This window comes from Zonotrichia albicollis, chromosome 39 (genome assembly GCF_047830755.1).
Source record: "Zonotrichia albicollis isolate bZonAlb1 chromosome 39, bZonAlb1.hap1, whole genome shotgun sequence".
Taxonomy (NCBI): domain Eukaryota; kingdom Metazoa; phylum Chordata; class Aves; order Passeriformes; family Passerellidae; genus Zonotrichia; species Zonotrichia albicollis.
Window position 1 is genome coordinate 555,383 of NC_133857.1, and position 23,559 is coordinate 578,941.

At 54.7% G+C, this 23,559-nt stretch overlaps 3 protein-coding genes across 3 annotated transcripts in view; 2 read left to right on the forward strand and 1 right to left on the reverse strand.

Annotated features, from left to right (window-relative positions):
- Positions 1-7,411, forward strand: part of LOC106630639 (ryanodine receptor 1) — a 143,921-nt gene extending 136,510 nt beyond the window's left edge. Inside the window, 10 exon segments of the mRNA XM_074531811.1 lie at positions 645-775; positions 2,174-2,234; positions 2,323-2,469; positions 4,552-4,686; positions 4,903-4,938; positions 4,940-5,060; positions 6,072-6,136; positions 6,233-6,333; positions 6,439-6,490; positions 7,055-7,411. Of these exon segments, the coding sequence (XP_074387912.1) occupies positions 645-775; positions 2,174-2,234; positions 2,323-2,469; positions 4,552-4,686; positions 4,903-4,938; positions 4,940-5,060; positions 6,072-6,136; positions 6,233-6,333; positions 6,439-6,490; positions 7,055-7,150 (945 nt within the window). The 3' untranslated portion in view covers positions 7,151-7,411.
- Positions 7,412-10,258: 2,847 nt separating this feature from the next.
- LOC141726766 (potassium channel subfamily K member 6-like) lies at positions 10,259-13,859 on the forward strand. The gene is made up of 3 exons (XM_074531820.1): positions 10,259-10,439; positions 11,438-11,833; positions 13,669-13,859. Exons 1-3 carry the CDS (start codon positions 10,259-10,261, stop codon positions 13,857-13,859), a joined length of 768 nt encoding a protein of 255 aa, XP_074387921.1.
- An 871-nt stretch (positions 13,860-14,730) lies between these two features.
- LTBP4 (latent transforming growth factor beta binding protein 4) overlaps positions 14,731-23,559 on the reverse strand; it is a gene marked incomplete at its 5' end in the record, with an annotated part of 61,948 nt that continues 53,119 nt past the window's right edge. The window contains 3 exon segments of the mRNA XM_074531821.1: positions 14,731-15,080; positions 19,982-20,104; positions 21,479-21,874. Of these exon segments, the coding sequence (XP_074387922.1) occupies positions 14,941-15,080; positions 19,982-20,104; positions 21,479-21,874 (659 nt within the window).

A 23,559-nucleotide genomic window follows, 5' to 3' on the forward strand; every position in this document is an offset into this window, starting at 1 on the left:
GGTGATGGAGAAGTACGGGAACATTCCAGGGGTGTCCCCCAACATTTTGAGGGGTTTTAACTCAATTTTGGGGTGTCCCTGTGAACTTTGGGGTCCCCCAGGTGATGGAGAAGTACAGGGACATTCCAGACACTTTGAGGGGTTTTACCTCAATTTTGGGGTCCCCAGGTGATGGAGAAGTACGGGGACATTCCAGACACTTTGAGGGGTTTTAACTCAATTTTGGGGACCCCACATGACTTTTGGGGTGTCCCCAGGTGATGGAGAAATACGGGGACATTTCAGAGGTGTCCCCCCAACATTTTGAGGGGTTTTTACCTCGATTTTGGGGGTCCCCAAATGACTTTTGGGGTCCCCCCAGGTGATGGAGAAATATGGGGACATTCCAGGGGTGTTCCCTGACACTTTGAGGGGTTTTTACCTCAATTTTGGGGGTCCCCAAATTACTTTTGGGGTGTCCCCAGGTGATGGAGAAGTATGGGGACATTCCAGACACTTTGAGGGGTTTTAACTCAATTTTGGGGGTCCCCAAATGACTTTTGGGGTGTCCCCAGGTGATGGAGAAGTACGGGGACATTCCAGACACTTTGAGGGGTTTTTACCTCGATTTTGGGGACCCCAAATGACTTTTGGGGTGTCCCCAGGTGATGGAGAAGTACGGGGACATCTACGGGCGCGAGAGGATCGCGGAGCTGCTGGGGCTGGACCTGGCCAGCCTGGAAGTGGGGGCGCAGGGCGAGCGCAGGGCGCCCCCCGACAGCTCCCTGCTCACCTGGTGGGTCTGGGGGGCTCTTTGGGGGTCCCACGGGGGGGATTTGGGGAGGTTTTGGGGTGCTAAAGGAGACTCCAAGGGGGAGTTTAGGGGTTCTGGGGGAGTTTTGGGGTCCTGTAGGGGTTTAAATGGGGGGATTTAGGGGTCCTGGGTGGTCCTAGGAGGGATTTGGGGATTTTGGGGTCCTATAGGGGTCTAAGGGTGAAGGTTTTGGAATCCTAGGGGGAAATTTGGGGCACTTTAGGGGTCCTACAGGGGGGAATTTAAGGGTCCTGGGGGGTATTGGGGAGTTTTGAGGTCCTGTAGGGGTCTAAGGGGGGATTTTTGGAAGCCTAGGGGGGAATTTGGGGCAGTTTGGGGGTCCTGTGGGCGTCTAAGGGGGGTTATGGGGTCCTGGGTGATCCTAGAGGGGGGATTTGGGGCAATTTTGGGGTCCTATAAGGGTCTAAGGGGGGGGTTTGGGGGTCCTTGGTGGTCCTAGGGGGGAATTTGGGGGTCCTGTAGGGGTTTAAACAGGGGGTTTAGGGGTCTTGGGTGGTCCTAGGGAATAGTCAGACACTTTATGGGTCTGGGGGCTCCCCTGGGGGGGGTCCTGGGAGGTGGCCTGGGGGATATTCAGACACTTGATGGGTCTGGGGGCTCCCCTGGGTGGTCCTATGGGGGGCACCTGGGGCGGTTTTGGGGTTCTCTGGGGGGGTCTAAGGGGGATCCTGGGTCATCCTAGGGATGGGTCTGGGGGCTCCCCTGGGGGGGGTCCTGGGAGGTAGCCTGGGGGATAGTCAGACACTTTATGGGTCTGGGGGCTCCCCTGGGGCAGTTTTGGGGTCCTGTAGGGGTTTAAACGGGGGGAGTTTAGGGGTCCTGGGTGGTCCTAGGGAATAGTCAGACACTTTTTGGGTCTGGGGGCTCCCCTGGGCGGGGGTCCTGGGTGGTCCTAGGGAATAGTCAGACACTTTTTGGGTCTGGGGGCTCCCCTGTGGCAGTTTTGGGGTCCTGTAGGGGTTTTAAACAGGGGGGGTTAGGGGTCCTGGGTGGTCCTAGGGAATAGTCAGACACTTTATGGGTCTGGGGGCTCCCCTGGGGGGGTCCTGGGAGGTGGCCTGGGGGATATTCAGACACTTTTTGGGTCTGGGGGCTCCCCTGGGGCAGTTTTGGGGTCCTGTAGGGGTTTAAACAGGAGGTTTCGGGGTCCTGGGTGGTCCTAGGGAATAGTCAGGCACTTTTTGGGTCTGGGGGCTCCCCTGGGGCAGTTTTGGGGTCCTGTAACGGGGGGGTTTAGGGGTCCTGGGTGGTCCTAGGGAATAGTCAGGCACTTTATGGGTCTGGGGTCTCCCCTGGGGTGCTCCCAACCCTTTTTGGGGGTCTCCCCCAACCCTGCTGACCCCCCCTTTGTGCCCCCAGGATCACGTCCATCGACATCCGCTACCAGATCTGGAAATTCGGGGTGATTTTCACCGATAACGTGAGAGCAGTGGGGGGAGATTGGTGGGTCTGGGGTCTCCCCTGGGATTTTGGGGTGACCCCAGGTGTGCCCCCCGTGCCCCCCGCAGTCCTTCCTGTACCTCACCTGGTACATGGCCATGTCCCTGCTGGGCCACTACAACAACTTCTTCTTCGCCTCCCACCTGCTGGACATCGCCATGGGCGTCAAGACGCTGCGCACCATCCTGTCCTCGGTCACGCACAACGGCAAGCAGGTCAGGGGGGGCCCGGAATCCCCCTCCTCAAAATCCCCCTCCCCAAAAATCCCCAAAGTCCCCTCCTCAAAATCCCCTTCCTCAAAATCCCCCTCCCCAAAAATCCCTTCCTCAAAATCCTCAAAATCCCCTTCCCCAAAATCCCCCAAATCCCCTCCTCAAAATCCCCTTCCCCAAAATCTCCCTCCTCAAAATCCCCCTCCTCAAAATCCCCCTGCCCAAAATCCCCAAAATACCCTTCCCCAAAAATCCCCCTGCCCAAATTCCCCAAAATTCCCCTCCCCAAAATCCCCCTCCCCAAAAATCCCCCTGCCCAAATTCCCCAAAATCCCCCTCCCCAAAATCCCCTTCTCCAAAATCCCCCTTTCCCAAAAATCCCCTTCCCCAAAAGTCCCCATCCCCAAAAATCCCCTTCAAAAAATCTCCTTCCTAAAGCCCCTACCCAAAATTCTCTTCCAAAATCCCCCTCCTCAAAATGCCCAAAATACCCCTCCTCAAAATCCCCCCTTCCCCAAAAATCCCCCTGTCCAAATTCCCCAAAATTCCCCTTTCCCAAAAATCCCTTTCAAAAAATCCCCTTCCAAAATCCCCCTCCTCAAAACTCCCCTTTCCCAAAAATCCCAAAAATCCCCCTCCTCAAAATCCCCTTCCCCAAAATCCCCCTCCTCAAAATCCCCAAAATACCCCTCCTTAAAATCCCCCCTTCCCCAAAATCCCCTTCCTCAAAATCCCCCTCCCCAAAAATCCCCTCCTCAAAATCCCCTTCCCCAAAATCCCCCTCCCCAAAAATCCCCCTGCCCAAATTCCCCAAAATCCCCCTCCCCAAAATCCCCCTCCCCAAAAATCCCCCTGCCCAAATTCCCCAAAATCCCCCTCCCCAAAATCCCCTTCTCCAAAATCCCCCTTTCCCAAAAATCCCCTTCCCCAAAAGTCCCCATCCCCAAAAATCCCCTTCAAAAAATCTCCTTCCTAAAGCCCCTACCCAAAATTCCCTTCCAAAATCCCCTTCCTCAAAATCCCCAAAATACCCCTCCTCAAAATCCCCCCTTCCCCAAAAATCCCCCTGTCCAAATTCCCCAAAATCCCCCTCCCCAAAAATCCCCCTTCCCCAAAATTCCCCTTTCCCAAAAATCCCCTTCAAAAAATCCCCTTCCAAAATCCCCCTCCTCAAAACTCCCCTTTCCCAAAAATCCCAAAAATCTCCCTCCTCAAAATCCCCTTCTCCAAAATCCCCCTCCCCAAAATTCCCCAAAATCCCCTTCCCAAAATCCCCTTCCCCAAAAATCCCCCTGCCTAAATTCCCCAAAATCCCCTTCCCAAAATCCCCTTCTCCAAAATCCCCCTTTCCCAAAAATCCCCTTCCCCAAAAGTCCCCCTCCCCAAAAATCCCCTTCAAAAAATCTCCTTCCTAAAGCCCCTACCCAAAATCCCCCTCCCCAAAAATCACCTTCCCCAAAATTCCTCTTCCCAAATTCCCCCTCCCCTTTCCCAAAGCCCCTTCCCAAAAAAAAACTCCCTCCCCAAAATCCCCCTCCTCAAATTCCCCTCCAAAACCATCTGGGCACCACCAAGACCCAACTGGGGACGCCCCTGTTTCCAGTTGGTGATGATGGTGGGGCTGCTGGCCCTGGTGGTCCCTGTGCCCATTTTGTGCCCACCCTGTGCCCGTTTTTTTGCCCATTCTGTGCCCATTCTGTGCCCGTTCTGTGCCAGCTGGTGATGACAGTGGGGCTGCTGGCCCTGGTGGTTCCTGTGCCCATTTTGTGCCCGTTTTGTGCCAGCTGGTGATGACGGTGGGGCTGCTGGCCGTCGTGGTTTACCTGTACACCATGGTGGTCCCTGTGCCCACCCTGTGCCCATTTTGTGCCCGTTCTGTGCCCGTTCTGTGCCAGCTGGTGATGACGGTGGGGCTCCTGGCCCTGGTGGTCCCTGTGCCCATTTTGTGCCCATTTTGTGCCCATTCTGTGCCAGCTGGTGATGACGGTGGGGCTCCTGGCCGTCGTGGTTTACCTGTACACCGTGGTGGTCCCTGTGCCCACCCTGTGCCCATTTTGTGCCCGTTCTGTGCCCATTCTGTGCCAGCTGGTGATGACGGTGGGGCTCCTGGCCGTCGTGGTTTACCTGTACACCGTGGTCGCCTTCAACTTCTTCCGCAAGTTCTACAACAAGAGCGAGGATGAGGATGAGCCCGACATGAAGTGCGACGACATGATGACGGTGAGGAAGGCTCCTGAGGGGGGTTTGGGGGTTCCCAGGTGGATTTTTGGGGGTCCCCAGCTGGATTTTGGGGGTCCCTGACCCCTCTCTGTCCCGCTCCCCAGTGTTACCTGTTCCACATGTACGTGGGGGGGATCTGGGGGTCCCCAGGTGGGGTTTTGGGGGTCCCCAGCTGGATTTTGGGGGTCCCTGACCCCTCTCTGTCCCACTCCCCAGTGTTACCTGTTCCACATGTACGTGGGGGTCCGGGCCGGGGGGCGGCATCGGGGACGAGATCGAGGACCCCGCCGGGGATGACTACGAGCTCTACCGGGTGGTGTTCGACATCACCTTCTTCTTCTTCGTCATCGTCATCCTCCTTGCCATCATCCAGGGTGGGCACCTCGTGTTGGGGAGGGGGCTGGGAGAAAATGGGGAGGGGGATTTGGGGGTCATCATCATCCTCCTGGCCTTCATCCAGGATGGGCACCTCATGGGGAGGGGGCTGGGAGAAAATGGGGAGGGGGATTTGGGGGTCATCATCATCCTCCAGGCCTTCATCCATGGTGGGGGAGGGGGTTTTGGGGGTCTGGAGGTCATCGTCATCCCCCTCGCCATCATCCAGGGTGGGCACCTCGTGCTGGGGAGGGGGCTGGGAGGGAATGGGGAGGGGGATTTGGGGGTCATCATCATCCTCCGGGCCTTCATCCATGGTGGGGAGGGGGTTTTGGGGGTCTGGAGGTCATCGTCATCCTCCTCGCCATCATCCAGGATGGGCACCTTGTGGGGAGGGAGATTTGGGGGGGTTTCGGGGGGTCGTCGTCATCCTCCTGGCCTTCATCCATGGTGGGGAGGGGGCTTTGGGGGGGTCTGGGGGTCCTGGAAGGGCCTGGGGGGTTGTCTGGAGGTCCTGGGGGAGGATCTGAGGGTCCTGGAAGGGCCTGGAAGTCCTGGAAGGGCCTGGGGAGAAATCGGGGGGTCCTGAAAAGGCCTTGGGGGTGAATCTGGGGGTCCTGAAAGGGCCTGAGGGTCCTGGAAAGGTCTTGGGGGGTGAATCTGGGGGTCCTACAAGGATCTGGGGGTCCTGGGGTGGATCTGGGGGTCCTACAGGGATCTGGGGGGTCCTGGGGTGGATCTGGGGATCCTGGGGAGGATCTGGAGGTCCTGGGATGGATCTGGAGGTCCTGGGGGTGGATCTGGGGGTCCTGGGGAGGATCTGGGGGTCCTGGGATGGATCTGGGGGTCCTGGGGTGGATCTGGGGGTCCTGGGGGTGGATCTGGGGGTCCTGGAAAGGCCTTGGGGTGGATCTAGGGTGGATCTGGGGGTCCTGGGATGGATCTGGGGGTCCTGGGGAGGATCTGGGTGGTCCCACCCCTCTGACCCCCCCCCATTTTGTGCCCCCCAGGTCTGATCATCGACGCCTTCGGGGAGCTGCGGGACCAGCAGGAGCAGGTGAAGGAGGACATGGAGGTGAGTCTGGGGCACACAGGAGGCCGAAGCCCCCTCCCAAAATGGGATTGAAGGATGCAAAGACCCCTGTGTGACCCCCCCGGGACCCCTCCCCAGACGAAATGTTTCATCTGTGGCATCGGGAGCGATTATTTCGACACGACCCCGCACGGCTTCGAGACGCACACGCTGGAGGAGCACAACCTGGCCAACTACATGTGAGATTTGGGTCTGGGGGGGCTCTGGGGGGTCCCAGGGGGGTCCTGTGGGGGTCTGGGGGTCCCTGCTGAGCTCTGACACCCCCAATCCCACCCCCACCCCAGGTTCTTCCTGATGTATTTGATCAACAAGGACGAGACGGAGCACACGGGGCAGGTGGGGATAATGTGGTGATGGGGAGGGGGCTTAGGGGGTAGTTTTGGGGGGGTCCCAGGGTAGTCTGGGAGGGTCCCAGGATGGTCTGGGGGGACTTTGGGGTGCTTGGGAGGGGTCCCAGGGTGGTCTGGAGGGGCTTGAGGGGGTCTGGGGGGGTCCCAGGGTGGTCTCGGGGGTCGTTGGGGGATCTGGGGGGTCCCAGGGTGGTTTGTGAGGGAGAGGGAGTCCCATGAGGGGGCTCTATAGGAGGAGTCTCTAGGGGATTTGGGGGGGTCTCTGGGGGATTTGGGGGGTCTCTGGGGGATTTGGGGGGGTCTCTATGGGATATGGGGGCTTCTCTAGGGGATTTGGGGGGTCTCTGTGGGGTTTGGAGGGATTTTTAGGGGATTTGGGGGGGTCTCTATGGGATATGGGGGCTTCTCTAGGGGATTTGGGGGGATTTCTATGGGATTGGGGCATCTTTAAGGGATTTGGGGGTGTCTCTGAAATTCCCAGGGCGGGTGAGGTTGCTGTAGGGGGAATCCTCCATGCCCCGACATCCCCCTCCCCAAATTCCTTCCCCAGGAATCTTACGTGTGGAAGATGTACCAGGAGCGCTGCTGGGATTTCTTCCCGGCTGGGGATTGCTTCAGAAAGCAATATGAGGATCAGCTGGGATGATGACCCCAAAAAATCCCCCTCCCCAAATTCCCCCTCCCCAAAATTTCCTTCTCAAAGCCCCTTCCCCAAATTCTCCTTCCCCAAAATCCCCTTCCCCAAATCCCCTTCAAGTGCCTTTGACGCCCCCTCCCCAATAAATGCTGCTGAGTGTCACTGGCTCATCTGTGACCTTCCCCCCCCCAAAATGCCCCACAAAGACCCCAGACCCTTTTCAAGTGCCTTCCCCCCCTCCCCAAATAAACGCTGCCAAGTGTTGCCGCCCCCATGGCTCGTTATTGACACCCTGGGACCCCCAAATCCAATTGGGGACCACCAAAATCCCAGGGAGCTGAGGGAAAATGGAAGGAAAAGTGAAGGGAAAAGGGGGGGAAATGTGAGGGGAAAATCGATGGAAATGTGAAGGTAAAAAGAGAGGGAAATGTGAGGGGAAAAGAGAGGGAAATGTGAGGGGAAAAGAGAGGGAAATGTGAGGGGAAAAGGGGGAAAACGTGAGGGGGAAAAGGGCGGGAAATGTGAGGGGAAAATGGGGGAAAATGTTAGGGGAAAAAGGGGGGAAATGTGAGTGGAAAAAGAGGGGAAATGTGAGGGGAAAATGGGGGAAAAGGGAGGGAAATGTGAAGGAGAAAGAGAGGGAAATGTGAGGGGGGAAAGGGGGCGAAATGTGAGGCAAGAAAGGGGGAAATTGATTGGAAAAGAGAATGTGAGGGCAAAAAAAGACGGAAAATGTAAGGGGAAAAGAGGGAAATGTGAGGGGAGAGGAGAGAGAAATGTAGGGGAAAAGGGAGGGAAATGTGAGGGGGAAAGGGGTGGGGAAACATGAGGGGGAAAAATGGCGGCAAAACGTGAGGGGAGGAGGGGGAAAGGGCGGGAATTGTGAAGGGAGAAGGAGGGGAAAACGTGAGGGAAAAAGAGAGGGAAAGGTGGGGGGAAAGGGCGGGAAATGTAGGGGGAAATGTGAGGGCAAAAATAGAAATGTGAGGGGGAAATGTGAGGGGAAACTGCGGGAAATATGAGGGTGAAAAGGGAAGAAAATGTGAGGGGAAAAAGAGGGGACAACATGAGGGGAAAATGGGGGCAAAATGTGAGGGAAAAAGAGAAGGAAATGTGAGGGGAAAAGGTGGGGAAATGTGAAGGGAAGAGTGAGAGAATGTGAGGGGAAAAGAGGGAAATGTGAGGGGAAAAAAGGGGGCAAGTGTGGCGGGAAAATAAGGGGAATGTGAGGATGAAAAGAGGGGGAAATGTGAGGGGAGAAGAGAGGGAAATGTGAGGGGAAAAGGGGGAAAGCGTGAGGGGAAAATGGGGGGAAATGTGAGGGGGAAATAGGAGGAAATGAGAGAGGGAAATGTGAGGGGGAAATGGGGGAAATATGAGGAGAAAAGAAAGGGAAACAGGAGGGTGAAAAGGGGAGAAATGTGAGGGAGGGGGGGGGAAGGCGGGAAACCTGAGGGGAAAAGGGCAGGAAAATTAACCCAGTATGGACCAGTTAACCCAGTACAGACCAGTTAACACCAGTTAACCCAGTTAACGGAGTTAACTCAGTATGGATGACCCAAGTTATCCCAGTACAAACCATCCCAGTTACCCCAGTATAAACCCTCCCATTTACCCCAGTATCAGCTGTCCCAGTGGCACCCCTTACTGCTTATCCCAGTCCCCGTAATGTCCCCATGGTGTCCCCATGGTGTCCCCATGGTGTCCCCACCCCCTCCCCCATGTCCGGTGTCCATGTCTGTCCATCCATGTCCGGTGTCCGTCCATGTCCGGCTGTTCCGGCCCTGGGGCAGCTCCGGCCTCGGGACGCTCCCGTGGGAACCTCGTGACGGCCCCGTGACCCCGGGGGGAGGGGGGCACCAGTGCACCCAGTATGGACCAGTTAACCCAGTATGGGCCAGTTAACCCAGTTAACCCAGTATGGACCAGTTAACCCAGTATGGACCAGGTCACCCCATACTGACCGGTTAACCCAGTATGGGCCAGTTAACCCAGTATGGGCCAGGTCACCCCATACTGACCAGTTAACCCAGTATAGACCAGTTCACTCTGTTCTCCCAATATAGACCAGTTAACCCAGTATGGGCCAGTTCACCAGTTCTCTCAGTTCACCCAGCACGGACCAGTTAATCCAGTACAGACCAGTTAACCCAGTACAGACCAGTGTACCCCATACTGACCAGTTAACCCAGTATAGACCAGTTCTCTCAGTTCACCCAGTACCGGCCAGTTAATCCAGTACAGACCAGTTAACCCAGTACAGACCAGTGCACCCAGTATGGGCCAGTTCACTCAGTTAACTCAGTACGGACCAGTTTACCCAGTACAGACCAGTTAACCCAGTACAGACCAGTGCACCCAGTATGGGCCAGTTCACTCAGTTAACCCAGTACGGACCAGTTTACCCAGTACAGACCAGTTAATCCAGTACTGACCAGTTAACCCAGTATGGAGCACCCCAGTTATCCCAGTACAAACCTTCCCAGTTACCCCAGTATCAGCTGTCCCAGTGGTGCCCCTTACTGCTCATCCCAGCCCCTCCCAGTCCGTCCCAGTTCCCCCATTTCCATCCCAGTCCTTCCCAGTTCCCCCCAGTCCTCAGTTTGCATTTGGGGGGAGGGGGAAAAGACCCCGGCCCCGCCCCCACGCAGCAGCCACCGCCACTGGGATGGACTGGGATGAACTGGGAGGGACTGGGAGGGGACTGGGAGGGGACTGGGATGAGCAGAGGCGGCGGCGGGCGGGGATCGGAGCGGGGCTGGCACCGGTGAGGGGCGGGCGGGGGTCCCGGGGGTCTCTGAGGGATCCTTGAGGGGATCCCGGGGGTCTTTTGGGGATCCCGGCCGTCTTTGAGGGAGTCCTGGGGGTCTTTGAAGGGATCCCAGGGATCTTTAAGGGTGTCCCGGGGGTCCTTGAGGGGGTCCCGGGGGTCCTTGAGGGGGTCCGGGTGTTGTTTTGGGGGGTCCCGGGGGTCTTTGAGGGGATCCCGGGGGTCCTTGAGGGGGTCCGGGTGTTGTTTTGGGGGGTCCCGGGGGTCTTTGAGGGGATCCCGAGGGTCTTTTTGGGGGTCCCGGGGTTGTTTTGGGGTCGCGGTGTGGGTGGGTGGGGGGGGGGGCCATGGGGCGGGGGGCGCTGCTTTTGGGGGTCGCCTACGCGGGTTTGGTTTTTTTGGGGGTCGTGGGGCTGTGGGCGCTCGAGGGGACCCCCGCGACCCCCGGGACCCCCGGGACCCCCGACGGCGGCGAGTGGGACCTGCCCAGCGCCCTCCTGTTCATCGTCACCCTGCTGACCACCGTGGGTGAGACCCCCGCGACCCCCGGGAACCCCCCAGACCCCCAGGAGAGCCCCCAGGACCCCCCCAGGAACTCCCCGAGATCCCCAGAATCTCCCCCAAGGTTTGGGACCCCCAGGACCCCCAAGACCCCTTCAGCCAACCCAAGACCCCCATAAACCCAAGACCCCCCAGCACCTCAAGACCCCCCAGCTCTCCAGGAGCCCCAAGACCCCTCAAGACCTCCTAGGACCCCCCAAGACCCCCATGACTCTCAAGACCCCAAAGTCTCCAGGACTCCCAAGACCCCCAGGACCTCCATAATCCCAAGGACCCCCAGGATCTCCAAGACCCCCAAGACCCCCAAGACCCCCAAGACTCCCAAAACCCCCAAGACCCCCAATCCACCCCAGAACCCTCAAGACCTCCAAGACCCCCATGACCCCTGAAGACCCCAATCCACTGCAAGACCCCCAGAAACCCCCAAGACCCCCAGTCCACCCCAGGACCCTCAAGACCCCCAAGACTCTCAAGACCTCCAAGACCCCCAAAACCCCCAAGACCCCCATCCACCCCAATCCACTCCAAGACCCCCAAGACCCTCAAAACCCCCAAGACCTCCAAGACCCCCAAAACCCCAAGACCCTGAAAACCCCCAAGACCTCCAAGACCCCCAAAACTCCCAAGACCCCCAGTCCACCCCAAGAACCCCCAATGCCCCCAAGACTCTGAAGACCTCCAAGACTCCCAAAGCCCCCAAAACCCCCCAACCACCCCAAGACCCTCAAGACCCCCAAAACCCCAAGATGCCCCACCCACTCCAAGACCCCCAGGACTCTGAAGACCCCCAAGACTCCCAGGACGTCCAAGACCCTCAAGACCTCCAAGACGCCCCACCCATGCCAAAACTCCCAAGACCCCCAATCCACCCAAAGACCCCCAACCTACCCCAATACCCCAAGACCCCCCAAAACCCCCAATGTGACTCAGTTGTCCCCCCTTGACCCTCCTGCTGTCCCCCCAAGGCTACGGCTCGGTGACGCCGCTCTCCCCGGCCGGCAAAGCCTTCTGCGCCGCCTACGCCGCCGTGGGCGTGCCGGCCACCATGTTCCTGCTGGCCACCACCGCCCGTCACCTGGCCGGACCCCTGGCCCGGCGGCCCCGCGCCCACCTGCAGGCCAGGTGGGGCTGCAGCCGCCGCGGCGCCGCCCGCGCCCACCTGCTGGGCCTCCTGGTGGTCACCCTGGCGCTCCTGGTGCTCCTCCCGGCCACCGCCTTCTACCTGCTGGAGGCCACCTGGAGCTACCTGGACGCCGTCTACTTCTGCGTCATCTCGCTCTGCACCGTGGGCTTCGGTGACCTGGTGCCGGCCCGGCAGGCGCGGCAGCCCTTGAGGCAGCTCTACCAGGTGGCGGTGGCCGGTGAGTTGTGGGGTTGGGTGGGTGGTGGGGTGGAAGGGTTGAGGGGTTGGGTTTGGGTGAGTTTGAGAAGGTTGGGATGGGTTTTGGAAGGGTTGGGTTGGATTTTGTTGGGTTTTGGAAGGGTTGGGTTGGATTTTGTTGGGTTTTGGAAGGGCTGGGGTGGGTTTTGTTAGGTTTAGGAGGGGTTGGGTTGGGTTTTTGGGGTTTTGGGAAGGTTGGGTTGTGTTTTGGAGGGGTTGGGTTGGGTTCTTGGGGTTTTGATGGGGTTTGAGAAGGTTGGGTTGGGTTTTTGGGGTTTTGGTGAGTTTGGGATGGGTTGGGTTCTTGGGGTTTGGGAAGGGTTGGCTTGGGTTTTGTTGAGTTTGGGATGGGATAGGTTGGAAGGGTTGAGGGGTTGGGTTGAGTTTTTGGGGTTTTTGGTGAGTTTGAGAAGGTTGGGTTTGTTTTTGTTGGGTTTGGGATGGGATGGGTTGGGTTCTTGGGGTTTTGATGGCGTTTGGAAAGGTTGGGTTGAGTTTTGTTGCGTTTTGGAGGGGTTGGGTTGGGTTTTTGGGGTTTTGGGAAGGTTGGGTTGTGTTTTGGAGGGGTTGGGTTGGGTTTTATTGGGTTTGGGAAGGTTGGGTTGGGTTCTTGGGGTTTTGTTGGGTTTTGGAGGGGTTGGGTTTTTGGGGTTTTGGTGGGGTTTGGGAAGGTTGGGTTGTGTTTTGGAGGGGTTGGGTTGGGTTTTGTTGGGTTTTGGAGGGGTTGGGTCGGGTTTGGGATGGGTTGGGTGGGGTTGGGTTTTTGGGGTGTGGATAGATTGGGGTTTTGAAGGCTCATTGGGTTCCATTGGGTCCTGTTGGGTTCCATCAGGTCCCATCCGGTCCTGTCACATCCTGTTGGGTTCCTTTGGGTTCTGTTGGGTTTCATCGGGTTCTGTTGGGTTCTGTAATGTTCTGTTGGGTTCCATTGGGTCCCATCATGTCCCATTGGGTTCCTTTGGGTTCCGTCAGATCCCGATGGGTTCCATTGGGTCCTGTCAAGTCTTCTCATGTCTTGTTGGGTTCCTTTGCATTGCTTTGGGTTCTGTTTGGTTCTGTTGGGCCCCGTTGGGTTCCTTTAGGTTGCATTGGGTTCTGTTGGCTTCCATTGGGTCTTGTTGAGCTCCTTTGGTTTCCATTGGGTCCCGTTGGGTTCCTATGGGTTCCCTTGGGTTCCGTCAGGTCCCGTTGGGTTCCATTGGGTCCCGTCAAGTCCTGTCGTGTCTCATTGGGTTCCATTGGGTTCCTTTGAGTTCCGTTGGGTTCCATTGTGTTCCATTGGGTCCCGTTGGGTTCCTTTGGGTTCCATTGGGTTCCTTTGAGTTCCATTGGGTTCCATTGTGTTCCTTTGGCTTCTGTCATGTCCCACTGGGTTCCATTGGGTTCCATTGGGTTCCATTGGCTTCTGTCAGGTCCCATTGTGTTCCTTTGGGTTCCATTGAGTCCCATTGAGTTCCCTTGGGTTCCATTGGCTTCTGTCAGGTCCCTTTGGGTTCCTTTGGGTTCTGTTGAGTTCCTTTGGGTTCCCTTGGGTTCTGTCCGGTCCCGTTGGCTTCCATTGGCTTCCATTGAGTTTTGTCAGGTCCCATTGGGTTCCTTTGGGTTCCATTGGGTTCTGATGAGTTCCTTTGCATTCTGTTGGGTTCCTTTGGGTTCCGTTGGGTTCCATTGGATTCTGTCAGGTCCTGTTGGGTTCCTTTGGGTTCCATTGGGTTCTGATGAGTTCCTTTGCGTTCTGTTGGGTCCCATTGTGTCCCGTTGGGTTCCACTGGGTCCCATCGTGCCCCCACCGCCACTCACCTCCGTGCCCCACAGCGTACCTGCTGCTGGGGGTCACGGGCGCGCTGCTGCTGGCCCAGACCTTGCGCCACGTGGCCGAGCTCCACGGCGTCCCCGGCGCGGCGCCGGCACCGGGCGACGACGCTGACGGCGAGGAAGGGGCCGGATTGCTGGAGGGGACGAGGGGCGGGGCCAAACCAGCCCAGGGGGGGCGGGACAGCGGGTAGCACCGGTGGGGGGGCACTGGGGGGCACTGGGGGGGGGGACACCCCACAATAAAGGGTCCCCAAAAGGGGTTGGGGGTCAACGGCTTCGTTCCATGGGTTGGGGGGGTTCCAATTTTTGGGGGGGGGGTCCCAATGCTGGAAAGGTCCCAGTTTTGGGGAGGACTCCCAGTTCTGGGGGGATCCCAGTTTTTGGGGGGTCCCACAGTCAGGAAGGTCCCAATTTTGGGGTTGAAATTTTGGGAGGGTCCCAATTCTATGGGGAGGTTTTCAATTTTGGGGGGAGGTCCCAGTTTTGAGGGGGTTCTAGTTTTGGGGGGGGGTCCCACTGTCAGGAAGGTCCCAATTTTGGGGGTGGTTCTCAATTTTGGCATCCAAATTTTGGGAAGGTCCCAATTCCATGGGGGAGGTTCCATTTTTTTGGTGGTGGGGGGGTCCCAGTTCTGGAGGGGTCCCATTTTTTGGGGGGAGGGGGGGGTTCAGTGTCAGGAAGGTCCCAATTTTAAGGTCCAAATTGTGGAATTGTCCCAGTTCCATGAGAGGGTTCAAATTTTGGGGAGGGGGTCCCAATGCTGGGAAGGTTCCACTTTTGGGGGAGGGTCTCAATTTTGGGGGGGGGGTCCCACTGTCAGGAAGGTCCCAATTTTGGGGGGGGGTCTCAATTTTGGGATCCAAATTTTGGGAAAGTCCCAATTCCATGAGGGGGTTCCAATTCTGGGGAGGGGGGTCCCAGTTTTGAGTGGGTTCTAATTTTGGGGGGGGGGGTCCCACTTCCTTTAGAGGGGGGGGTCTTACCTGCATCCACCCCCCCAAAAAAATGGGGAGTTTTAAAACAAAACCCACCCAAAACCTCCTTTTTTATATAAAACCTTTATTCAGTAAAAATATGGGGAGGGGCCCCCAAACCCCCCCTCTCATTTTTATTTGGGGAGGGGGGGCAAGGGGTCACAGCCATGAGGCTGAGTGAGTTGGGGGGGGTTGGAAATAAATCCCCCACCCCCCCAAAAAAAAAATTTCCTTTATATTTATTCTGATATTTTTCTATACAAAACCAAACGCACACAATAAATATGGGGAGGGGGCTTCAGGCGTGGGGGCGGCAGCGGGGGGGGTCCAGGAGGCCCGGGGGGGTCCCGGGGGGGCAAAGGCAGCGGAAGGAGCCGGGGGTGTTGAGGCAGCGCCCGGGGCGGCACGGGGGGGGCACCCCCAAACACTCGTCCACGTCTGGGCGGGAGAAATTTGGGGTGAAAAGGGGAAAATTTGGGGTTTTTAAGGGAAAATTTGGGGTGAAAAGGGGAAAATTTGGGGTTAAAAGGGGAAAATTTGGGGTTTTTAGGAGGATTTTTGGGGGGAAATTGGGAATTGGGTCTGGGGGGGGCACCCCCAAACACTCGTCCACGTCTGGGGGGGGAGAAATTTGGGGTGAAAAGGGGAAAATTTGGGGTTTTTAGGAGGAGATTTGGGGTGAAAAGGGGAAAATTTGGGGTTAAAAGGAGGAATTTTGGGGGGAAATTGGGAATTGGGTCTGGGGGGGGGCACCCCCAAACACTCGTCCACGTCTGGGGGGGAGAAATTTGGGGTTAAAAGGGGAAAATTTGGGGATTTTAGGGGAAAATTTGGGGAAAATTTGGTTTAAAAGGGAGAAATTTGGGGGGAATTGGAGGTGGGGGACGAATTGGGTCTGGGGGGGGCACCCCCAAACACTCGTCCACGTCTGGGGGAGAAATTTGGGGTGAAAAGGGGAAAATTTGGGGTTTTTAGGAGGAGATTTGGGGTTTTTAGGAGGAATTTTGGGGGGAAATTGGGAATTGGGTCTGGGGGGGGCACCCCCAAACACTCGTCCACGTCTGGGGGCAGAAATTTGGGGTGAAAAGGGGAAAATTTGGGGATTTTAGGAGGAGATTTGGGGTTTTTAGGAGGAATTTTGGGGGGAAATTGGGAATAGGGTCTGGGGGGGGGCACCCCCAAACACTTGTCCACGTCTGGGGGGGAGAAATTTGGGGTTAAAAGGGGAAAATTTGGGGGGAAATTGGGAATCGGGGCTGGGGGCACCCCCAAACACTCATCCACGTCTGGGGGGGAGAAATTTGGGGTTAAAAGGGGAAAATTTGGGGTTTAAAGGGGAAAATTTGGGGTTTTTAGGAGGAATTTTGGGGGGAAATTGGGAATTGGGTCTGGGGGGGGCACCCCCAAACACTCGTCCACTTCTGGGGGGAGAAATTTGGGGTTAAAAGGGGAAAATTTGGGGGGAAATTGGGAATGGGGGCTGGGGGCACCCCCAAACACTCGTCCACTTCTGGGGGGGCGAAATTTGGAGTTAAAAGGGGAAAATTTGGGGTTAAAAGGAGAAAAATTGGGGTTTTTAGGGGAAAATTTGGGGTTTAAAAGGGAAAATCTGGGGTTAAAGAGGAAAATTTGGGGGGAAATTGGGAATTGGGTCTGGGGGGGCACCCCAAGTACTCGTCCACGTCTGGGGGGAGAAATTTGGGGTTAAAAGGGGAAAATTTGGGGGTTTAGGGGAAAATTTGGGGTTAAAAGGGGAAAATTTGGGGGTTAAAGGGAAAATTTGGGGTTAAAAGGGGAAAATTTGGGGGGAAATTGGGAATTGGGTCTGGGGGGGCACCCCCAAACACTCGTCCACGTCTGGGGGGAGAAATTTGGGGTTAAAAGGGGAAAATTTGGGGGTTAAAGGGGAAAATCTGGGGTTAAGGGGGAAAATTTGGGGTTTAAAGGGGAAAATTTGGGGTTTTTAGGGGAAAATTTGGGGGAAATTTGGTTTAAAAGGGAGAAATTTGGGGGGAATTGGAGGTGGGGGATGAATTGGGTCTGGGGGGGGCACCCCCAAACACTCGTCCACGTCTGGGGGGGAGAAATTTGGGGTGAAAAGGGGAAAATTTGGGGGTTTTAGGAGGAGATTTGGGGTTAAAAGGGGAAAATTTGGGGTTTGGGGGGGAGATTTGGGGTTAAAAGGGGAAAATTTGGGGGGAAATTGGGAATGGGGGCTGGGGGCACCCCCAAACACTCGTCCACGTCTGGGGGGGAGAAATTTGGGGTTAAAAGGGGAAAATTTGGGCTAAAAGGGATTTTGGGGAGGGGTTTCAGGGCGTTTTGGTTTTGTTTTCAGGGATTTTGAACTCTAAAAATTTGGATTTTTTTTCCAATATTTGGGGTTCTTTTTCAAGGATTTTGAGGGTTTTTAAAGGAATTTTTGGCCTCTCAAGATTGGGATTTTCTCCCAGGGATTTCGGGGGATCTCGGGGATTTTGGGGAGGGGTCTCAGGATTTTTTTGAGGGGTTTGGAGCTCTCAAAATTTGGGTTTTTTTCCAATATTTGGGGGTTTTTTTCAGGGATTTTTGGCCTCTCAGGATTCGGTTTTTTTCCCAGGGATTTCAGGGATTTTGGGGAGGGGTCTCAGGGGGTTTTAGTTTTGTTTTCAGGGATTTTGAGCTCTAAAAATTTGGATTTTTTTCCAATATTTGGGGGTTTTTTTCAGGGATTTTTTGGCCTCTCAAGATTGGGGTTTTTTCCCAGGGATTTCAGGGATTTTGGGGAGGGGTCTCAGGATTTTTTTTAGGGGTTTGGAGCTCTCAAAATTTGGGTTTTTTTCCAATATTTGGGGATTTTTTTCAGGGATTTTGGGGCTTTCAAGATTCGGGTTTTCTCCCAGGGATTTCAGGGATTTTGGGGAGGGGTCTCAGGGCGTTTTGGTTTTGTTTTCAGGGATTTTGAGCTGTAAAAATCTGGATTTTTTTCCAATATTTGGGGTTTTTTTTCAGGGATTTTTGGCCTCTCAGGATTGGGTTTTTTTCCCAGGGATTTCGGGGGATCTCAGGGATTTTGGGGAGGGGTCTCAGGGGGTTTTGGTTTTGTTTTCAGGGATTTTGAACTCTAAAAATTTGGATTTTTTTCCAATATTTGGGGTTCTTTTTCAAGGATTTTGAGGGTTTTTTCAGGGATTTTGGGGCATCTCAAGATTCGGGTTTTCTCCCAGGGATCTCAGGGATTTTGGGGAGGGGTCTCAGGGCATTTTGGTTTTGTTTTCAGGGATTTTGAGCTCTAAATATTTGGATTTTTTTCCAATATTTGGGGTTTTTTTTCAGGGATTTTGGGACTCTCAGGATTCGGGTTTTCTCCCAGGGATGTCAGGGATTTTGGGTAGGGGTCTCAGGGCGTTTTGCTTTTGTTTTCAGGGATTTTGAGCTCTAAAAATCTGGGTTTTTTTCCAATATTTGGGGTTTTTTTCAGGGATTTTTGGCCTCTCAAGATTGGGGTTTTCTCCCAGGGATTTCGGGGGATCTCACGGGTTTTTGGGGAGGGGTCTGTGGGGATTTGGGGGGGGTCTCACCGAGGCAGTCGAGGCGGGCGGGGTCCAGGTGGAACCCAGGGCAGGGGGCTCAAGATTTGGGGTTTTCTTTGGGGATTTTGGGGCTTTCAGGATTTGGGGTTTTTGGAGGATTTTGGGGAGGGGTCTCAGGATTTTTTTTAAGGGGTTTGGAGCTCTCAAAATTTGGGTTTTTTTCAGATATTTTGGGGCTTTCAAGATTGGGGTTTTTTCCCAGGGATCTCAGGGATTTTGGGGAGGGGTCTCAGGGGGTTCTCAGAGATTTTGAGCTCTAAAAATTTGGATTTTTTTTTCCAATATTTGGGGTTCTTTTTCAAGGGCATTGAGGGTTTTTTCAGGGATTTTGGGGCCCTCAAGATTCATGTTTTCTCCCAGGGATCTCAGGGATTTTAGGGAGGGGTCTCAGGGCATTTTGGTTTTGTTTTCAGGGATTTTGAGCTCTCAAAATTTCGATTCTTTCCCAATATTTAGTGTTCTTTTTCAAGGATTTTGAGTTTTTTTTCAGGGATTTTGGGGCATCTCAAGATTTGGGTTTTTTCCCAGGGATTTCAGGGATTTTGGGGAGGGGTCTCAGGGCGTTTTGGTTTTGTTTTCAGGGATTTTGAGCTCTCAAAATTTCGATTCTTTTCCAATATTTGGGGTTCTTTTTCAAGGATTTTGAGGTTTTTTTTCAGGGATTTTGGGGCATCTCCAGATTTGTGTTTTCTCCCAGGGATCTCAGGGATTTTGGGGAGGGGTCTCAGGATTTTTTTTAGGGGTTTGGAGCTCTCAAAATTTGGGTTTTTTTCCAATATTTGGGGTTTTTTTCAGGGATTTTTGGCCTGTCAAGATTGGGGTTTTTTCCCAGGGATTTCAGGGATTTTGGGGAGGGGTCTCAGGGGGTTTTCAGGGATTTTGAACTCTAAAAATTTGGATTTTTTTTCCAATATTTGGGGTTCTTTTTCAAGGATTTTGAGTTTATTTTTCAGGGATTTTGGGGCATCTCAAGATTCGTGTTTTCTCCCAGGGATCTCAGGGATTTTGGGGAGGGGTCTCACGATTTTTTTTTAGGGGTTTGGAGCTCTCAAAATTTGGGTTTTTTTCCAATATTTGGGGGTTTTTTTTCAGGGATTTTGGGGCATCTCAAGATTTGGGTTTTTTCCCAGGGATCTCAGGGATTTTGGGGAGGGGTCTCAGGGGGTTTTCAGGGATTTTGAGCACTAAAAATTCGGATTTTTTTCCAATATTTGGGATTTTTTTCAGGGATTTTTGGCCTCTCAGGATTCGGTTTTTTTCCCAGGGATTTCGGGGGATCTCGGGGATTTTGGGGAGGGGTCTGTGGGGATTTGGGGGGGGTCTCACCGAGGCAGTCGAGGCGGGCGGGGTCCAGGTGGAACCCAGGTCAGGGGGCTCAAGATTTGGGGTTTTCTTTGGGGATTTTGGGGCTCTCAGGATTTGGGGTTTTTGGAGGATTTTGGGGAGAGGTCTCAGGATTTTTTTTATGGGTTTGGGGCTCTCAAAATTTGTTTTTTTTTCCAATATTTGGGGGTTTTTTTCAGGGATTTTTGGCCTCTCAGAATTGGGGTTTTCTCCCAGGGATCTCAGGGATTTTGGGGAGGGGTCTCAGGGCGTTTTGGTTTTGTTTTCAGGGATTTTGAGCTCTAAAAATTTGGATTTTTTTCCAATATTTGGGGTTTTTTTCAGGGATTTTTGGCCTCTCAAGATTGGGGTTTTCTCCCAGGGATTTCGGGGGATCTCGGGGATTTTGGGGAGGGGTCTGTGGGGATTTGGGGGGGGTCTCACCGAGGCAGTCGAGGCGGGCGGGGTCCAGGTGGAAGCCGGGGTCGCAGGCGCAGGTGAAGGCGTCGCCCACGCGGACGCAGCGCCCGTGGGTGCAGCCGCTCAGGACCCCGCACTCCTCCTCTCCTAAAGTGGGGAGGGGGCTTCAGACTCACCCCAAAAAAACCCCAAACCCACCCCCAAAAAAATCTCCAAAATTCCACCTCAAAAACTGGGGGAAAAAAACCCCAAATAAATCCCAAGAAAAATTAATTTTCCTCCCTTTTTTTCAGGAATTCCTTCTGTGCCCCTAAATTGGGGAGGGGGCTTCAGACCCACCCCCCCCAAAAAAAAAATCCCAAACCCACCTCAAAAAAATGTCAAATTTCCACGCCAAAAAAACCCTATCAAAATAAAAATAAATTCACTCTCCTCCCCTTCTTTCAGGGGCTCCTAAAAGTGGGGAGGGGGCTTCAGACTCACCCCAAAAAACCCCAAACCCACCCCAAAAAAATCTCCAAAATTCCACCTCAAAAACTGGGGAAAAAAAACCCCAAATAAATCCCGAGAAAAATTAATTTTCCTCCCCTTTTTCCAGGAATTCCTTCTGTGCCCCTAAATTGGGGAGGGGGCTTCAGATCCCCCCCTCAAAAAAAAATCCCAAACCCACCTCAAAAAAATCCCAAATTTCCACCCCAAAAATTGGATGAAAACCCCAAATAAACCCGATCAAAATAAAAATAAATTCACTCTCCTCCCCCTCTTTCAGGGGCTCCTAAAAGTGGGGAGGGGGCTTCAGACCCTCCCCAGAAAAATAAAAAAAAAGCCCCAAACCCACCCCAAAAAATCCCAAAATCCCATCCCCAAAAAAATCGCAAATTTCCACACCAAAAACTGGGGAAAAAAATCCCAAATAAATCCCCCAAAAATTCACCCAGAACCACAAAACTCCCCCAAAATCCCCCCCAAAAATCCCCCAAACTCCCCCAAATCCTCCAATATCCCCCAAAAATCTACTCAGAACCACAAAATTCCCCCAAAACAGCCCAAAAAAACCCTCAAAAACCCCAAATCCCCCAAACTTCCCATAAAACCCCCCAAAACCCAAAACCCCCTCAAAATTCCCCCAAAAAACCCCAAAAATCCCCTAAAACCCCCCAAAAGCCCAAAATCCCAAAAAAAAACCCCAATTCCCCCCCAGAAAAACCCAACCCCCGCCAAAATCCACCCAGAACCACAAATCTCCCCCCCAAAAAGCCCAAGAGCCCCAAAATCCCCTCAAAAACCCCAAAGTCCCTCCCAAAATCCCCCCAAAAATTCCCCCAAAAACCCCAAAAATCCACCCCCAAAATCCCCCCAAAAATCCCCCCAAAATCCTCCCAAACTCCCCCCAAAATTCACCTGAAAACCCAAACCCCCCCCCCCAAATCCCAAAAATTAAAAAAAAAAAAAATCTTCTCCCAGAAAAACCAAAAAATTCCCCCCAAAATCCCCAAAAATCCCCCCAAATTCCCCCCTCACCTTCCTCCTCCTCCTCCTCCTCCTCCTCGGGGGTCCCGTGGGCCTGGAAGTTCCATTGGGGTCCCCCCCCCCCATTTCGGGGGGGCTCAAAGCGGGGTCCCCTCCCCCGGGGGGGGTCCCCAAAATCCTCATAGCGAGGGGGGAGGGGAGGGGGAGGGGCGTAAAGGGGGTCGTAGGCCACGCCCCCTCCCCCTCCCCCACCCCCATAATAAGGGGAGGGGTCGTAAAGGGGGGGGCGGAACCCCCCGAAATATTCGGGGGCGGGGGGAGCCCCGTAAGGGGGGGGGAGGGGGGGCCCGAATTGGGGAGGGGGAGGGGCGAAATTGGGGGAGGGGTCGTAGAGGGGCGGGGCGAAGTTCGGGGGTCTCAGGACGTTGCAGAGGAGCTCGAAATCGTCTGGGGGGAGGGAAAAAAAGGGGGGAGTTGTGAGGACCCCGAAATTTGGGGAGGGGTCCTGAAATGGGGGAGAGGTTTTGAGTTTTTTGGGGGTTTTTTTTGGGATTTTTTAGGGTTTTTTTTGGGTTTTTTGGGGTTTTTTTAGGGTTTTTTTAGGGGGTTTTTGAGGTTTTTTTTAGGGTTTTTTTAGGGTTTTTGGGGGGATTTTTTAGGGTTTTTTTGGGGGGATGTTTGGGGGGTTTTTTGGAGGTTTTTTGGGGGGATTTTTGGGGGGGGTTGGGGGGTTTTTTGGGGGATTTGGGGGTCTCAGGACGTTGCAGAGCAGCTCGAAATCGTCTGGGGGGGGGAAAAAAGGGGGGAGTTGTGAGGACCCCGAAATGTGGGGAGGGGTCCTGAAATTGGGGGGGGGGGGGGGGGGTGAGTTTTTTTGGGGGTTTTTGGGGGTTTTTTTAGGGTTTTTTTAGGGGTTTTTAGGGGGTTTTTTTGGGGTTTTTTTTTGGTTTTTTGGGGGGATTTTTTAGGGTTTTTTGGGGGGGATTTTTTGGGGGTTTGGGGGGTTTTATGGAGGTTTTTTGGGGGATTTTTTGGGGGGATTTTTGGGGATTTTTAGGGTTTTTGGGGGGTTTTTTGGGGGATTGGGGGTCTCAGGACGTTGCAGAGGAGCTCGAAATCGTCTTGGGGGGGGAGGAAAAGAAAATGGGGTTGGGGAGACCCCGGAATTTGGGGAGGGGTCCCAAAACTGGGGGCGCGGTTTGGGTTTTTTTAGGGTTTCTTTTGGGGGGGGGGTTGGGTTTTTTTGGGGGGTTTTTGGAGGTTTTTAGGGGGGTTATTATTGGGGATTTTTGGGGGGATTTGGGGGGGGTTTTGGGGGGAGGAAGGGGGGGATTTTTGGGGGTTTTGGGGGATTTTGGGGGGGATCTTTTCAGGGATTTGGGGTTTTTTTGGGGGGAGGTATGGAGGGAGATTTGGGGGTTTTGGGGGGTTTTGGGGGGGTTTTTTGGGGGATTTTGGAGTGAAATTTGGGGATTTTTAGCGGTTTTTTGGGGGGGGATTTTGGGGTTTTTGGGGGGATTTTTGGGGTTCGACGGGGGGGGGGTCTGATTATGGGGGGGGAGGATCCTGTGTCCCCCATTCGGGGGGTCCCAACCCCTCCCCTCCCTGTTTAGGACCCCTCCCCAGTGCTCCCAGTTCCCAAACTGGTCCCAGTCCCACATTCACCCCAGCCCTCCCTGGTTTTGGGGATGGATTTGGGGGTCCCGGGGATGAATTTGGGGAGGGGTCCCGCAGTGGGGAACGGGGTCTGGCTGTGCCCGTCCCGGGGGTCCCAAATCCCCCCAGTGCTCCCAGTACCCAAACTGGTCCCAAACCCATCTCCGGTTCTGGGGATGAATTTGGGGGTCCCGGGGATGAATTTGGGGAGGGGTCTCGGGGGTCCAGTTGTGCCCATCCCGGGGGTCCCAAATCCCCCCAGTGCTCCCAGTTCCCAAACTGGTCCCAGTCCCACGTTCACCCCCACTCCCCCCGGTTTTGGGGATGGATTTGGGGGTCCCGGGGCTGAATGTGGGGAGGGGTCTCGGGGGTCCAGTTGTGCCCATCCCGGGGGTCCCAAATTCCCCCAGTGCTCCCAGTTCCCAAACTGGTCCCAGTCCCACATTGACCGCAGTCCCTCCCAGGTTTCAGGGCTG